This window comes from Anneissia japonica, unplaced genomic scaffold, assembly GCF_011630105.1.
Source record: "Anneissia japonica isolate Jap-2015-1 unplaced genomic scaffold, ASM1163010v1 scaffold46479_len17026_cov111, whole genome shotgun sequence".
Lineage (NCBI taxonomy): Eukaryota > Metazoa > Echinodermata > Crinoidea > Comatulida > Comatulidae > Anneissia > Anneissia japonica.
The window spans coordinates 1-16,644 of record NW_022753998.1 but is presented as its reverse complement, the minus strand read 5'-3'; the positions used below and the strand labels follow the sequence as shown (position 1 = coordinate 16,644).

At 35.9% G+C, this 16,644-nt stretch overlaps 1 protein-coding gene and 1 long non-coding RNA gene across 2 annotated transcripts; one reads left to right on the top strand and one right to left on the bottom strand.

The window, feature by feature from the left end:
- Positions 1-394: 394 nt before the first annotated feature.
- Positions 395-3,918, top strand: LOC117123016. The gene is made up of 2 exons (XR_004447788.1): positions 395-504; positions 951-3,918. It is a non-coding gene; the product is annotated as an uncharacterized LOC117123016 (long non-coding RNA).
- A 5,963-nt stretch (positions 3,919-9,881) lies between these two features.
- Positions 9,882-15,685, bottom strand: LOC117123015. Its single transcript, XM_033268807.1, has 6 exons — positions 15,511-15,685; positions 12,552-12,692; positions 12,205-12,299; positions 11,179-11,296; positions 10,153-10,462; positions 9,882-9,923 (listed from the first exon to the last, which is right to left on the bottom strand). Exons 1-5 carry the CDS (start codon positions 15,677-15,679, stop codon positions 10,374-10,376), a joined length of 612 nt encoding a protein of 203 aa, XP_033124698.1. The 5' UTR covers positions 15,680-15,685; the 3' UTR covers positions 9,882-9,923; positions 10,153-10,373.
- Positions 15,686-16,644: the final 959 nt, after the last annotated feature.

The window sequence follows — 16,644 nt, the reverse complement described above, 5'->3', positions numbered from 1 at the left end:
CATTGTTTTTAGGGTGAAATTGAGTAAATTATTCTATAGTAAACTTTCTTTCAGTGAATGTTCTTCATTTTGAATAATTGGTTAAACTGTCTTTATCAAATGTTATCTTAAATTGGTATTGAGAATGCATTTGCCCTCACTTAGGGTTATGTTTTATTTTTTTCTGTAGTCATTGCTTTGTCAGCCTTCCACTAAAAGAATGTAAGAAAGCAGAAAATTTGAGTGGAGCTGTAGCTCGGTTAATTAAGATGCTTGATTTCTAATGCTACTGTATGGTCCTGCGTTCAAACCCTGTCCCAAAGCCTATAAAGGGTTTATAAAGCAACTTTCCATCTTGTAAGTGGCGAATGTGATGTGGAAAAAAACTGTATAGAATAAATATTAATTTCTTTCAGTTGTTTGCCTGGAGTTGAAAGCTATGTTATGACTGTAGCATTTTGCAGTTTATTAGGAGCATGGGTAGGAGCCGTACCAATACCACTTGACTGGGATAGGCCATGGCAGGTAAGTTTTGACCAGCTAGTCGTAAGTACAGGTAGGGTTGAAATACTAAATTCTAATATTGTACGTCTCTAACATAATGATACAGGTATAAGCTACACTACCAAACTCTAATGTAAAACCATCCCGTTTGGGACCAGTGGACGCACCAGCGAGGCCCTTCCGACGTGTGATAAGGAGACCCTGCTAGCAGTTAATATTTGTTGGTACCACCTCTCTTTAATTGCTAAACATAACCACCCACTCTGAAGACTATACCCAGCAAGGTTCCCTGCAACAACAAGTAATATTGCTCTTGTCCCGAGGTCAAACCTACCTTCCATTTCCCAACAATGAATATGAACTGAAATGTTAAAAGTATGCTAAAAAATGCTACATCCTCAAATGATTCCTCACTTGACCTGAAATTTGCAGTAACATATTAATTTTATAATTTTGTTTTGTAACAGGTATGGCCTATATCTTGCTCAATTGGGGTGGTGATTGGACATGGAACAGGGCTCCTTCTCTGTACCGCCCACGCTGGCTTCAATGTTCTTCAACAATTTAGACGAGGAAAGTCAAAACTGTTCTAGGATTCTAAGGTGCAGCTATTTAAATACAGTAGAACCCCATCCTTTGGGACACCCCTAATATTGGGAACACTTTTTCAGCCACTGAATGAGGGAAAGTATATCGCACTATGACTAACCGCTATTCAGGATGCACCCCTACTACGGGGACAGTTTTTTGTTCTCAAAGGTGTCCACTTAATAGGGGTTCTACTGTATAAATAACTATAATGAATACACACACCTATTACAAATGTGGTAAAGCTTTTTAAACCTTGTATGGCAAACATCATATTTATAACTTTCTGTAAGAAGGCGAGAAAAAAATTATCTGAAATTTCCAGTTTTATATGGCAATGGTATGCTAACAATATTAAATGATTACTTTTGCTTGGTGGTACGTTCGCAAAACAAGGTGTAGAGAGTCTTACCAAATTTGGATACATAATTTTTTACTAAGGGTAGATAACACAAACCATGACATATACAGTATAGTATGTATACAGTTAAGTTATTAATAAAAAATAGTGTGTAAAAGCATAAATTAAAATCATAACCACCCAGACATTTCCAATTACAATTATTATTTTAGTGAAAATGTTAAGCTTTTTTTTTTTGGGTGTGGTGGGGTGGGGGAGGGGTTTGGAATAAAAGTTATACAAAAAGGTGTGAAATACACATGAATAATCATTTTTAGTAAATATTTTATCTTTATGAAAACTCACCAATCTCAACATTAGGAAATAGATGGCTGTACTTGCAACATTTTTAGAATCCTGGATGTTAATAATAGAGCAAAATAATTACACACACTCACATTTTTAGAAGCTTAGAGCTAAAACGATTGTAAATAAAATGCACACACAATGAACTGAATGTATCCACACACTCCTGCAACCAGTGTTCAGGTGAACATACGTGGTGCATTGCTAGGCTATCAAATGATATTCATATTATGTTTGTTTATGCATTTTAAATGTCATTGAATATAACACCAGTATATACTTATAATTCATCAAACTAACTATTATGATTATGTGGATCAAAGGTGTAGATGAATTTATGACAACAGTTCTTGGAACATGAATAACTGCGCCACCTAACAGCCTATGTTAAACTCATAGTCTTGAGTATCCAGATTGAAGCATTTCTTCATCTTTTCTCTAGTAGAGATCTAGAGTTTTATACTTCTATCAAGGTACTCAGTTGTAAATCCTGCCTCACTGACTGTTCCTTCCTCAGAAAGTAATTTATAAATTTTGTAGTTTATAGTAATGCAATTTAATAGTTTTTTTTATGCAATTTATCTAATACTGTTTTACTGGCACTCTTATAGACCTGGGTCATTCTGAATCTATTCACATTCAATTTTGTCTGTATCTCTCAATTTTGACAATATCTCTTTATATAAAGAGTAAATTAAAAATATAAAATTATCACAGTTACTCGCAGTAATAGGGTGATTTTGCAACTTTATGTAAATGAAAACGACCACGTCACATTTTCGTTTTCATTATTGCAGACTATTTGAGTACATACATCTCTCTCTACTCATGTACCTTTAAAAGCACTTTGAATCTATCTTTTGCCCCTTTCGTTGTTATTTTCACACCTTTTATTATTGTTCATTCGTTGAACTATCGCCTCCCACTTGACATCTCTTCCTGCTTATGTGCCTTTTAAAGCACTTTGAATCTGTCTTCTGCTCCTGTTGGTTGAAACACATTTCATATCAAGTAACAACAAATTCTTGTTTCCCGTCCGGTGGTCTTTGAGAACTTGCTGTTTCTTAAGGGAAGCTTCTACACAAAATTCAAAATTTTGTTATTATTAACTCTACAAATTCCAAACTTGGTCAGAATATAAGGTGGGGTTAATCATTTCCTAAAATATAAAATTTGGGTCAAATGTCACCTAATTACAGTAGCATTATTATGGCCAATTTGGCTGGAAAAAGTAGGGTGAAGATTTGATGCTCTAACTCCTCCATCTGTGTATTATTTCACATAATTTCACTTTATATACATAGTGTGATGGTGTAGAATCATAGTGTCACGCTGATTGGTGTGTGACTTGATGAGAGGGTGTAGAGACGATTACGATACAAGAAATATCTTGACAAGCTTATATATTGTGTGTTTGTATGGCCAGATTTTATTCACATATACTCTGCTGTCTGTGCCTCTATATCGAATTCCCTTTTTTATGCTTCGAGCTCGAGTGCATCTGCTCTCATCTAAGTCTCAGCTCATTCTCCCTATCCTCTCAGAATATTCCCTAAATATCTACGATACCAGGGTAACTAATCTAGGTTAAGTACGAGCCATTAATTATAGTAAAGAGGTGGGACATGGACTGGAATGTTAATGTCCATCTGAGAGTAACTGATATGGGAAAACTGACCAAGTTCAGGTATTCAACCTTGGTGAGTTCATGAGGTGATTTGAAAGTTCAGGACAGGGCCTTCAAGAACCTGTTACATCGTGACTAGAGATAATTACACATAAATACATTTTTTTTTATAATACATATGAATTTTATTGAAACCAAATATTTTTTTTGCCAAAAAACATGTTTTTTTTTCTCAAAAATTTAAAAAGTTGAGCCATAATTTAAAAAAAAGCCATGTCACTATGATTTTATACATCTAAAGAATACTGTGTGAAAATTTTATTCAATTCGGTAAATTTTCAGTGAACTTGAGAAAGTTAAAAAATATTGCGAAATGAGATATTTGATTTCAAAATCCGAGTGTCTTATTGTTATCTATTTTCGATGTGTTTACAGTTCCTAATCCAATATTTCTTCAATTGCTGGTCCGTATTGATCCCCTTCAAGTTCAATAAAGCGCTGATCATTTGCTGCATTTGATACCTTCTTTGCTTTTCTGTTGCGCTTTGACAAATTCAATTGCGCCTTAGAGGCATTTGATAAGCGTTGCTTATCTTTTGCAATGGTATGATCTAAAGCTACAGTGTTGTGGCTGAGACGGAGTTCATGCATTATATGCAGAACTCCAACAGCTCCTCTGTTGAAGCTCTGTACAGCCATACATACAGCAATAAGGACAGTGTTCCTAGATACAAAGATTGTCTTTCGGCATTTATGCCATACAAGGCCATTGAAACTCTCGTTCGCGTTTTGTGTTATATTTCTGCAACACTTTTCTAGGGTAACTGGATCTGTTAATCTCTCAAAATCTTGCTTTAGAGCATCTGCAATTTCTTTAGAGATAGGGTTGTGGGATCTGGGGGCAGATCGAATTTCCCTTCGTGCTATTGCAGCCCGAAAAAAACACCACGACTCTACACCTTGTGGACACAACTCATGATGTGGGCTATCATCTGTGGATTTACTATGTAGCATAAATTGTTTGGACTCTTTTTTTCTCCTCAAGTCACCCTTCCATCACACTTGCAACATACAGTACACAAAGTCGCTTGCGGTTGCAAACTGGACTATTGAATGTCCTGCAATTGCATTATTTACTAATACCATATCAATTGGACGGTTGTCGATAGGAATAAATGCTGTTGGCTTATGTGATGTATAACCATCAACCAGTTGATGGACAAGTGAAATTTTGAAGGCTTTCAATGACCAGGCACAGCGGTTCTTATTATGAGGCCTTGTACTAAGCTCCCAAAGAATGTATGAATTGACAATAGATTGGTTTAAAAGTCCCCAAAACAGGTACTTACACCAGCGTCTCCCTGTTCGTCCAACATTGTAATATGGTCTTAACTGATCAGTGTGATCTACACCCCCCATATGTGCATTATAATCTAAAATGACTGTTTGGACTGTAATTATTTCATCCTGTCGGAAGTGACTATGTGGCTTCTGAATATCAGACCCATCATTATTTGATGACAAGAACAACACTTTTTTCTTGATAATTGGATCTTCACTCCAATAATCTGCATACTCTGGGGCCTTTTTTATACCCATAACAATATTCATTGCAATGTAGGCTTTCAGAGGTGGCATATTCATGATCAGCAGGATATACAGGTACTTTTCTTGCAGCATTCAGGTTAGTATTTCTGGCCAATATTTCATACAAATCATCACCAATGACTTTTTGTAGATAATCAAGCTCAACTGCATTATATGGCAGATCTATATTCGGCCCAGAAATCTCATTGAAAGGTGGGATAATGGGCTGGGACATAACATTGGACCACCCAGGGGGTGGTGGGCAGTGGTGGCGCCAGGATCTGCCTGACGGAGGGGCTAAAGGCCCTGACGGGGGGGCCTAGTGGAGCGAATCGAGTCTCACTTGGCTGGGGCCAGGGGGCCGCCCAGGGCCCCCGGTGGGGGTCCACAGATATTTGATGAATTATGGCGAGTTTTTATTACTTATTTGATAGGCATCGAATTATTTAATATGATTTCATGTACTGTAGGCTATGCTTTCTAATGTTGAAATCAGCTTCCAAAACCAAAACATTTTAAATAAAGCAAGAAAAAAAGAGTATGCAATGTAACCATCTAATTTATTTTCGAATCCTCATTCTTAAAAGTGAAATTCTATATTTTGGAAATTTTGCATGAAATCTGTCAACCACGCTGTCATGGTCGAGGTTGCTTCACCTATCACGATGTATTCCAACCATCATGAGGCTATCTAAATGAGCATTTGTCATAACAGAACCCTATAGCCCCCAACCCCCCAGCCCCCCTCTGGCGCCACCACTGGTGGTGGGACTACAATATTGTTCCACTTCTGCCTCCTCTCCCTCTATCGCCTCCTCTCCCACCTCGCCCTCTTCTTCCACCTCGCCGTCTTCTTCCACCTCGACCTCTTCTTCCACCCCTTACAGGTATATCTTGCATGTACATAAAAAGAAAAATAGTAGATATTGTTTGTATTATCTCAATCCTGTTTTACTTTGAATATCAATGCACCAGCAAACAACCCAGGGGTCATATTTGGCTTTAGCATAAAAATAAATAAATAAATAAAAATAATAAAATAAAAGCCTATATAATGATATAATGTGATAGTTTGGTAATAACTGATGTTTTTTATATGGCCTAATTCCCAGATTTCCATCAGTTTTATATACCATTTTCGGTGCAAAACTAGGAGTTTATTGATGAATAAGCAAGTAGCCTACTTGGTTGTGGGTGTGGTGCAAAAAGTGGTACAGAAGCCCAAAAGCGCCGCGCTGTATATAAACATCTAAGACTAGGCCTAACTATTTTGCAGGGTATTATTATTACTTACGTACGAGTACGGAGCCAGCCTAAGTAAGTGTTTTGTACAAAGTATGCATTGGCCTAGGCATGTAAATAATAGTTAATAAATGGATGGTGGTGTGTCAAAATAATAATTTCAAAACTTTATTTACATTTATTGTATTATCAATATCAACCGTACATAAAGAGGACACGAGCTCTGTTTACAATCACCGTTGCTAGCCTAGGCTTAGTAGTAGTATGCCTGCCTGCTGTGCGAAAGCCTGTGAATAAGAGTTAATATATATACTATAATTTTAATTTTTATGACCATATATTTTATTGCTTGGTTAACCTATCATTACTAACCTGTGAAACATCGATGTCGCTGTCGGCAGACAAATCCAAGGTCGATTCATCATTGAAGAAGTCTTCTACTAAGACGTTCAGCGCTTGCTGTGGCGTCATTGTTTTTGCGAAGTTAAGCGATTCAAAACTTCGCTTCTTCTCAACTGTTTGACCTTTGAACGCAAATTATGTCATTTTTTCAAATAAAAACCTCATTGGATGATCAGATATTCGAAAATGGATTTCCCAAAGTTTATGTAGATGTTTTTCGCGACACACTAGTGTTCATATAACAGAAGTTATAGCGGGTTGAATAACCAGGGCGGTTTAGGGCGGTCTAGGGAGTAATGCGCATGGTGGTTTGGGGCGTCTACGTGCTAATGGGTTAAGACTAAAGTTCGGGTGAATGTCGTATCATCATCGTACTTACATCATATAATCATTGGCAAATCGACCGCAATTACAATACTGTACTGTAAACGGTTTCCACGATCCATGCTACCAATTAACCACAGACACTACAACAGATTACTCCGTCACACTTCAACAGTGGAGCTCTTTGTGATTGGTTGACACAATACTCAATCACCAAACAACTGTATGTACTCAGTAGCTTGCTTTGCATGCATGAATGGGTCTCCAAGCTGTGGGCATGATGCAAGACAGTACTGTGGAGTACTATTGAAGGTTTCACTCCCAAGAAAAAATCCTTTTCTACTCAGAATTGAAAAATAGTCGCGAAGCAAATGACCTTGTTGCACTGTGCGCGACTAATCAAAATTCCCTGTCGCATTTACGAAAATCAGGTCGCAGATGCAACCAAATTACCCTTAATTTCCAGCCCTGTAAGTACTTCGATAAAGTCAAGGCACCTTTGTGTGATTATAATTGGGATGATGAAATCAAAAGTGCAGATAGAATTCAATAATGATCTGGCATCAGTAAACTCCTTTGGTTGGGTGTTAGGCTGAAGCGCAAATACACCCAATACCTCTATCATAGGTAAAAGTGAAATAAATGATTTCGAATGACTCATGTTTTTCCACCCACCTTGTTCTACAAAGTTCCTTTAGCTTTGTTTTGTTTGTATTATTGTGTATGTCACATACAGCCAGATATCTGACTATTAAAATGAATATCATATGCCCACTTTTCCGGGAATGCATTGTCTATGTATGTTAAAACATAACAGCATATATTTTACCAGTAAATGTACCAATAAATTGATCTTTGGACTTGAAGATGATTTTTAGATTTTTATGTATTTCTAATGGACGATGCAGTGTTAATATTTAGATAAGTCATGTCTGGTTGTTCAGTAGCCTGTTTATGTATATCTTTCATTAAAATATTATTGTATGACTGAGATATTCTAACCAATTCTCCATGTGGCCGCATCTAGACGCAAGTTACAGGGTGTTCTCTAAATTTAAGATATACAAATCCTGGTCACAGCACCAAATGTAGCTCTTTATACAGTATTAATAATAATTATCTCCACCCATGGAATCCAATATAAAACACACTATTTATTAATACTACTGCTCACTTGTACAACTCAATTCTAACTACACTAATCTATCCAAGCACACATACCCAGGTTACTCACTCTAACCACAGAACCTACTTATCTACCAGTTGTCATGGAAACCTAGGTAAAACTTGCAAAGTCTAATACCCGATTCACACGTACAAAAATCTTACCAAATGTAACAAAATGTAACCAAAAGTAACATTTTACGGCACGTGTGAAAGTACCTCCGTGTAATATCCTTGTAAAATCTCGGAACGTCTCGGTAATCTTTACCAGCCTCACTGAGGCTGGTAAAGCTCCCGAGATGTAGCATGGATGGATCTGCGCATGCGCAGGGATTTCAACACAACAACAACCTACTGTGTTTCACGGGGTTCTTTGAATTTTCTTCCTTCTGCAGACGATCCTGATCCACAAGAAATAGATAGGCCTAGTTTTTCTCAATGATGAATGCATTACCCTTGTTATTGATGTTAATTAGTAATGGTAGAAGAAGAAGATATACATAAAATGAACGTCGGGATGGTGTTAGTACTATTACTAGTATTATCAAGAGTCGACAGAAACGTTGGAAGCTATGCCTAGTTTAGTAGTAGTGAGTAGTTTACAGCAGTTAAGGGCATTGATTGCTTTGAATGTTTACAGTGATGGTGAGTTCAACAGTCCATCTGTGACAGGGGTTCTCAACTAGGCCTAGGCTAGACCTATATCGCGGTAGGGGAAAAAATTATTCATTGAATAAACACTGAGTAAATTTTACACGACCTTGGCATTACCTTACAGACGCGTGTGAATGCTTTTTATCTCGGTAGGAATAACTCGGGAGATCGCTCGGTTACAATTTGTTACTTTTTGTTAAATTTAACTTCGCGTGTGAATCGGGTATTAGATGTTTTTGAGTATGGTATGTAAAGTAATTCAAACAAAACCACAATGCTAGACAGCCACTGCTTATACTATAGATGAAAATCTACAGTACTTAACTGTAGCATATTGTTACATATATATATATATATATATATTTGCAAGGCAAATAGGAAAACCCATAAAACAGCAAACGGCCATATAATGGAAAACAAATTAAAATTAAAACGAAACAGTAGAGAAAATCCGATCAGAATGACAAAATAAACTAAGCATCCACTGGAAGGAATCTGCCTCATCAGTGCAGCTAGGGTACAGACCCAAACGGAACGTTCGACCAGCTTATATATATGTTTATATACACCTTAATATCTACTTAATATCTACAAGAGGCTCTTTTCCTTTTCCTGTTGGCGGCATTTGCCATTCACTGCATCTTTCAATTCTGTGTATTTGTTTACAGATGAGCCTGGAAATTATTTATCAATCTGGCAAAATATCGCCTTTGCTCGCCTGGGTGATAATGCCGGCCGTTCCACGGTTTGGCCATTCTCCTCTTTTGACCCATATAAGTTAGATTTGGCCATTTTTGCTGGGGAGAAAAAAATGTCAAAAAGTTTTCTTGCCATTCTAGTGGGGTTTTTATTTTTTTCCACACCCAACAGTACTCATGTATCTTTCACTGCTCAAAGGTAGCAAGCCTCCAACCATAACGACGCCATTGGGGGGTACCTGCTGAACTGGCTCCGCTATTAACGACGGTCCCTGCTGGCTAACATTGGTTGTAGTACTCGTGTTCAGTTCTAAACGGGAGTTAGCAAGGAGTTATGTCTGGTTATGCATCATTACAGTCTGATTGGCCAGAACCAACTCCAAAAGCCCACAAAGCTTCTCAATTTCTTGGCCACAGGAGTACAGATTAGCTTTTCGCTGGTCATCATCTGTAAACATAATGTATACAATAATAAGTTATATTGAACATAGACAGAAATTATAATTGTCAACAAGCCAACGAAGCATTTACATTATAGGCATATAATTGGCGTCTAAGAGATTATAAGGCTCTATATTAATAACCTATATTAATATTATTATGGTTATCATCAATATTAACCAAAGGTGACCAAATTTTCAACAGCACTTCCATAAGTAAGTATCTAAAATGCGTACCTTCTTGTGTATTACAGCACCATTGGAAAAATAAAATTGGAATATATATCGAACTAAAATTTTAAAAAGAAAATAATTTTTCCTTTGGCAATGATCGTCAGTAGGCTGGTTTGCGTCGTCCGTTTGTTTGCGTCGTCAGCTGGTTTGTTTGCATCACCATTTGGTTGGTGGGGTTGCGTAGTCAGCTGGTTTGTTTGCGTCATCATTTGGTGGGGTTGTGTCTAAAGTCGGCTGGTTTGCGTTGTCTGGTTGGTTGTTTGCGTCGTCCATTTGTTTGTTTGCGTCGTCAGCTGGTTTGAATCACTATCTTCTGTAATTGAAATAGAACTGTCATCATAAATTGACTTAAATATACAGTACAATAAGTAATATATTAAAATAAGACAAAACGTTTTTCCTCTGTATTAGAAGCAGAAAGAGCAAAAATTAAAGAATACACAGATGCATTTATCACAGATACTGTATATTAAACAGTGCGTGGATACCACTTTAAATGCGATTTGTGCGATGCAAGTTATGTCGGTTATACAAGTCGACAACTTTACCAATTCATTACAGTGTTGAACAAAGGCTAGTCGGTAGTAATACGGCTGGGAAGGGTGTGTGAACCGTGTCGTCGTCCTGAGGCCACCCACAATGGCAATGCTGCCTAGGAAGCCCAGGCTAAATAAAACTGTTATTACTTAATGATAACCTTAATGATTACTTTATACCTGACTAACTATAATTTATATGCTTTACCTAGGGGCCTAAGTATCTATAGTATAAAGTTAGGACTAGGCCTACCTTGCTAAGGGCTAAACAGACCGTGTGAGGTCACTTTGCTGTTGCTTTTGCTTTGACATGCTGGTTTGTAAAATCCGTAAAATCGTTAGGCAGGTCAACGTCGAAATATAGCTTTGTGTTTGTCGTTAATATAAAGTAATTGTAATTTTTAAATTTAGCAAAAATGATTGTCGTATTTCTAAAAGCAAAGGACTGTGAAAAGTAATCAAAACTTCGTGTTTATAAAGACATAAATAGTACCTTTTCTTATGTCTTCTGCTGTTTGATCTTCTATTCCCATGTGCAGGCGGTATGCTTCTATTCCCATGTGCAGGCGGTATGCGTTCACAATTTCAATTAGTTGTAACTTTAATGTGCCCTTGTCAAAAAACATACCGTAATACATTTTTTAAAGAATCATTAAGGATTTGCAAGGTTGCTAATAATATTATTTAACAGTATATAATACTGTACTAACATCATTGTTAATATTTACTATACTTATTGTATTACTATATTCCTTCCAAACAAACGATGTGAAAGCATATAACTAATAGTTTTTAAAAACAATCAACAGTTTTTAATGCTTCAGGCAAAGCCTAAATTTATTTACCCAAGATCCCAAAAACTTGTTTTGGTATTTTTCTCAATACCAGTTGGTTGTAATGTAATTATTTTTGTTGTTATTATTCTTCTTAAAGAAAAGAAGCTCTGAGGAATTTAATGTTTTTCTGTTTAAAATACTGTCTACTGATGGGTGATGGTCAAATTACAGATAAATCTCCAGAAGCAAGCTATTAACTATAACAAACTTATGGCATATCTGTTAAACATAACAACATTATTCTAATAATGCATTCTCTTGATTTGTGCTGAATATTGGATGGTATTTTAATAAAATGCAACTAGATGAGCCTTCAAATGGAGGTCTGTCAGCCACCATCCCACCCCCATCCCCTCACATAGCACTTTAATTCTACTTTAAAAAATGTGATTTAACATATTCTGTGGTTTTGGTGCTATGCCTAAATAACTCAACTACAACTTACTGGTAAATCATTTCACTTACCCTCCTGAAACAACTGTAATTGCAAGACATTGTTCTTTATGTAGAAAAATTTATTATCATCATTATTTTTTTTTAAATTTCAGAAACATAATCAAATCATACAGTATGCCACTATGCGATCATGTCTTATCACTAGTAGGAAATATCAATAATATTTCAACTGGTTAACTACCTCCTTGAAGTATATCGAAAGCAAAATGATTTTATGATGTTTGTACCTTTATCGTTCGTATTCGGTGATGCGAAAGCACATCATTTGGCCACCATTCTGGCTTCTTTGCTGTTTTCCAAAATGGCTTTCCCATATGAATTCCTGCAAGACAAAATGACATTTTAGTAATGTTGCACAGTATAAAATAGGAGAAAACCATGTTTTTTGTTTACTCATTTTTGAATAGCCTACAAAAATAAAAAACAAAAACAGTTGTACAATGTGGTCCAATGTATAAACCACTGGTTGGGCTAAATGTTGCTTTACCAATTATTTAATAAAGCGAGTTACATATCCTAATTTACTGATAAAATAAATTCATAATATTGGTATATGAATACTAGCTGTACATACCTTCTTTTCGAACCGCTCTGACAACAATGCCCCTTAATCTCGGAAACGTTTGTCTTTCTGGGTTGATTAGTAACAACTCATCTATTGACATCGCTATATCTCCACTTACATGAGCCTCCTGAATGGAGGCATCTTCGGGACCTAAGAACGAATAATTGTTATTTTGAATTAATTAAAAAAATGACTAGCAAAAGCCATGTCCTGTGCAGCGGGTAAACCAGTAAATCATCTGTCTACACCATGGGTTGTGTAGAAGACTGGTTACAGCACCAAAACCAAGAGCAAGTGAGTCAATTTTAAAAGCATGAAACATGACTTCGCAATCATTTTACCTTTATTTATTATCGTTCCCTTTAAAGCTTCTCCTAACGCCCATTCAAATAGGTGGCTGTTTTTCCCTAACGTTTTAGTCGCAATTGGGGATTTAAATCAAACAAATCAAATTATGACACAAAATATATATAAAAGGCGTATTTTTAGCTTCCTTTCTTTTTAAGGCAAAACACTCAGACATAATAGGTCCAGGCTTTTTACAGTAGTGACAACTAGGACCAGAGTGCTTGTCTCCTGACCCCTGTGAAAACTTAGCTCCTGATTTATAATCTATGGGCTTGGAGTTGACAGGTATAATAGTTGTAGATAGAACCCTGACCTAATTTAACATCCCCATCAGACCCTGGCTTGGGTTTCGATGCAAAGGACAGTTTATGTGTTAATGCATAATCATCAGCCGCTCTAGCAGCCTCTTCTAATGAGTTTATCCTACGTTCATTTAAACTCTTCAAGCAACACTAACTGCTTTAGCGTGCATCTTTAGAATCACACCATCTATTAAATAATTCCTCTTTTTTCCTGGCAAACTCTACATGAGTCTGTCCCATATTTATTCGGAGGTTCCGAAATTTTTGACGATATGCCTCAGGAACGAGTTCGTAGGCATTAAGGATGGATTTTTCTACTAATCTATAGTCAGCAATTTGGCTAACGGAAAGGGCAGAGTAAACGTCCCTTGCCTTCCCAATTAATACACTCTGCAAAAGGAGTATCAGTTTATCTTCTGGCCAATTCATACTTTTTCAAAATGAAGGAAAAATTTATCAACATCATCCTCCTTAAAAGGAGGTACAAGGCGGAGATTTTTGTTAACATCAAATTTAGGAGTATGTACCTCTGTTTTAGCCTGAGATTTTAGCTGTAATTCCTTAAGCTTAAATTCATTATGAAGCTTTTCTTTCTCTAGCTCTAAATAATTTTTTTCGTTTTTCCTTCTCCAGCTCTAGTTCCATTTTAAATTTTAATTCCAATTCTTTAAGTTGCCAATCGCTAGCACTAACTGGTGCAATAAGTCCTAGAGCATTTTCTTCAAAAATATACTCATCAACTAAGTGCTCGATAATAGTGGCCCGAATTTCTTGCTTCCGCATGGCAGAAGTAGTTGGAAGCTCAAAGTGTTTTGGTATATCTAAAACATCCAAGGATGGTGAAGCAACAACAAAGGCCTTAGTGTTCTATGTTGTTAATCAAAAATTACAAATCACAAAATACAAATTAAAAATTCAAGTTGTGATCGTTCAACTTCAATTCCCGGACGAGTCCCCAATTTCTGTTACATGCAGAGCACAAACAGAGAATAGCAAACGCAATAGCTTAGTATTATATACAATATGTACATTTATTAATAAAAACATAGATAAATTATTATAAAAGAGAACAAAAATGATGGTGGACAGAATAAGCTGAGCCCACGGCTAAGTAAGTTGAATGAAAGACTGGTGTCCGAGACCGGGTCTATAGATAAACTTAATGAACCACGGCAGACAGCAGACTTGTAATAAAGTTGATGATAACTTTAGAACTTATGGACTAACTAAATGTTAGGATTGTATCCCATTTTATACATTTACGGACAAGATATGTTGGGGAGATTATTATGACATCACCACATCTTCTTAAGGATGAAGTTGTAGATGACATCATCACACAACTCAGATTCAACAGCCCTTAACCTTATTTAGAATATTACCCAGCAGGTGATTTAGACAACAAAATTTAAGAGGGGCACTTTAGGACGAACTTTGTATATGCACTCTACAATATGGTTAATACAGACTAAACTATTACAAAGTATATAGTAAAAATAACATAACAGTATTCAACATTATATTATAGTTAAATAAATGTATTAGGCATAACCTAACAATACCCTATTTACGAATTAGAGCATTTGTTAGACCCTAAAAACATAACATACGTTATGTGCCTGTGCTATACTTACTTATTGTATTATTATATTCCTACCAAACAAATGATGTGAAAGCATATAACTAATAATTTTTAAAAACAACACAACAGTTTTTAATGCTTCAGGCAAAGCCTAAATTTATTTACCTAAAGGTCCCAAAAACATGTTTTGGTATTTTTCTCAATACCAGTTGGTTGTAATGTAATATTATTTTTGTTGTTATTATTCTTCTTAAAGAAAAGAAGCTCTGAGGAATTTTTTTTGTTTAAAATACTGTCTACTGATGGGTGATGGTTAAATCTCCAAAAGCAAGCTATTAACTATAACAAACTTATGGCATATCTGTTAAACATAACAAAAACAACATTCTAATAATGCATTCTCTTTATTTGTGCTGATTATTGGATGGTATTTAAAAAGAACAAACATATTCTGTGGTTTTAGTGCTATGCCTAAATAACTCAACTACAACTTAAATCATTTCACTTGCCCTCCTGAAACTACTGTAATTGCAAGACATTGTTCTTTATGTAGAAAGAAATTTAATCATCGTTATTATTATTATTATTTTTTTAAATTTCAGAAACATAATCAAATCATACAGTATGCCACTATACGATCATGTCTTATCACTAGTAGAAATATCAATAATATTTCAACTGGTTAAGTACCTCCTTGAAGTATATCGAAAGCAAAATGATTTTATGATGTTTGTACCTTTATCGTTTGTATTTGGTAATTCGAAAGGCACATCATTTTGGCCACCATTCTGGCTTCTTTGCTGTTTTCCAAAATGGCTATCCCTTATGAATTCCTGCAAGACAAAATGACATTTTAGTAATGTTGCACAGTATAAAATAGAAAACCATGTTTTTTGTTTACTCATTTTTGAATAGCCTACAAAAATAAACAAAAACAGTTGTCCGATGTGGTCCAAGTATAAACCACTGGTTGGGCTAAATGTTGCTTTACCAATTATTTAATAAAGTGAGTTACATATCCTAATTTACTGATAAAATAAATTCATAATATTGGTATATGAATACTAGCTGTACATACCTTCTTTTCGTACCGCTCTGACAACAATGCCCCTTAATCTCGGAAACGTTTGTCTTTCTGGGTTGATTAGTAACAACTCATCTATTGACATCGCTATATCTCCACTTACATGAGCTTCCTGAATGGAGGCATCTTCGGGACCTAAAAACGAAAAATTGTTATTTTGAATTAATTTTAAAAAATGACTAGTAATTAGTCTGTACCCACACGATTACAAAAGTCATGTCCTGTGCAGTGGGTAAACCAGTAAATCATCTGTCTACACCATGGGTTGTGTAGAAGACTGGTTACAGCACCAAAACCAGGAGCAAGCGAGTCAATTTTAAAAATATGAAACATGACTTTGCAAACATTTTACCTTTATTTATTATCGTTCCCTTTAAATCTTCTCCTAACGCTCGTTCAAATAGGTGGCTGTCTTTCCCTAACGTTTCAATTGCAATTGGGGATTCAAATCAAACAAATCAAATTATGACACAAAATATATATAAAAGGCCTATTTTTTAAGCTTCCTTTCTTTTTAAGGCAAAACACTCAGACATAATAGGTCCAGGCTTTTTACAGTAGTGACAACTAGGACCAGAGTGCTTGCCTCCTGACTCCTGTGAAAACTTAGCTCCTGATTTATAATCTATGGGCTTGGAGTTGACAGTTATAATAGTTGTAGATAGAACCCTAACTTAATTTAACATCCCCACCAGACCCTGGCTTGGATTTCGATGCAAAGGACAGTTTATGTGTTAATGCATAATCATCAGCCGCTCTAGCAGCCTCTTCTAATGAGTTTATCCT

Excerpts from the sequence above, each read along its gene's own strand:
- LOC117123015 (XM_033268807.1), bottom strand. The coding sequence starts at position 15,679 with ATGAGTAAACAAAAAACATGGTTTTCTATTTTATACTGTGCAACATTA. Across the intron at positions 12,693-15,510 it reads ACCAAATACAAACGATAAAG|GTCCCGAAGATGCCTCCATT; the intron begins GTACAAACATCA and ends ATTCGTTCTTAG. Across the intron at positions 10,463-11,178 it reads AGCAGAAGACATAAGAAAAG|AAGATAGTGATTCAAACCAG; the intron begins GTACTATTTATG and ends TTTCAATTACAG.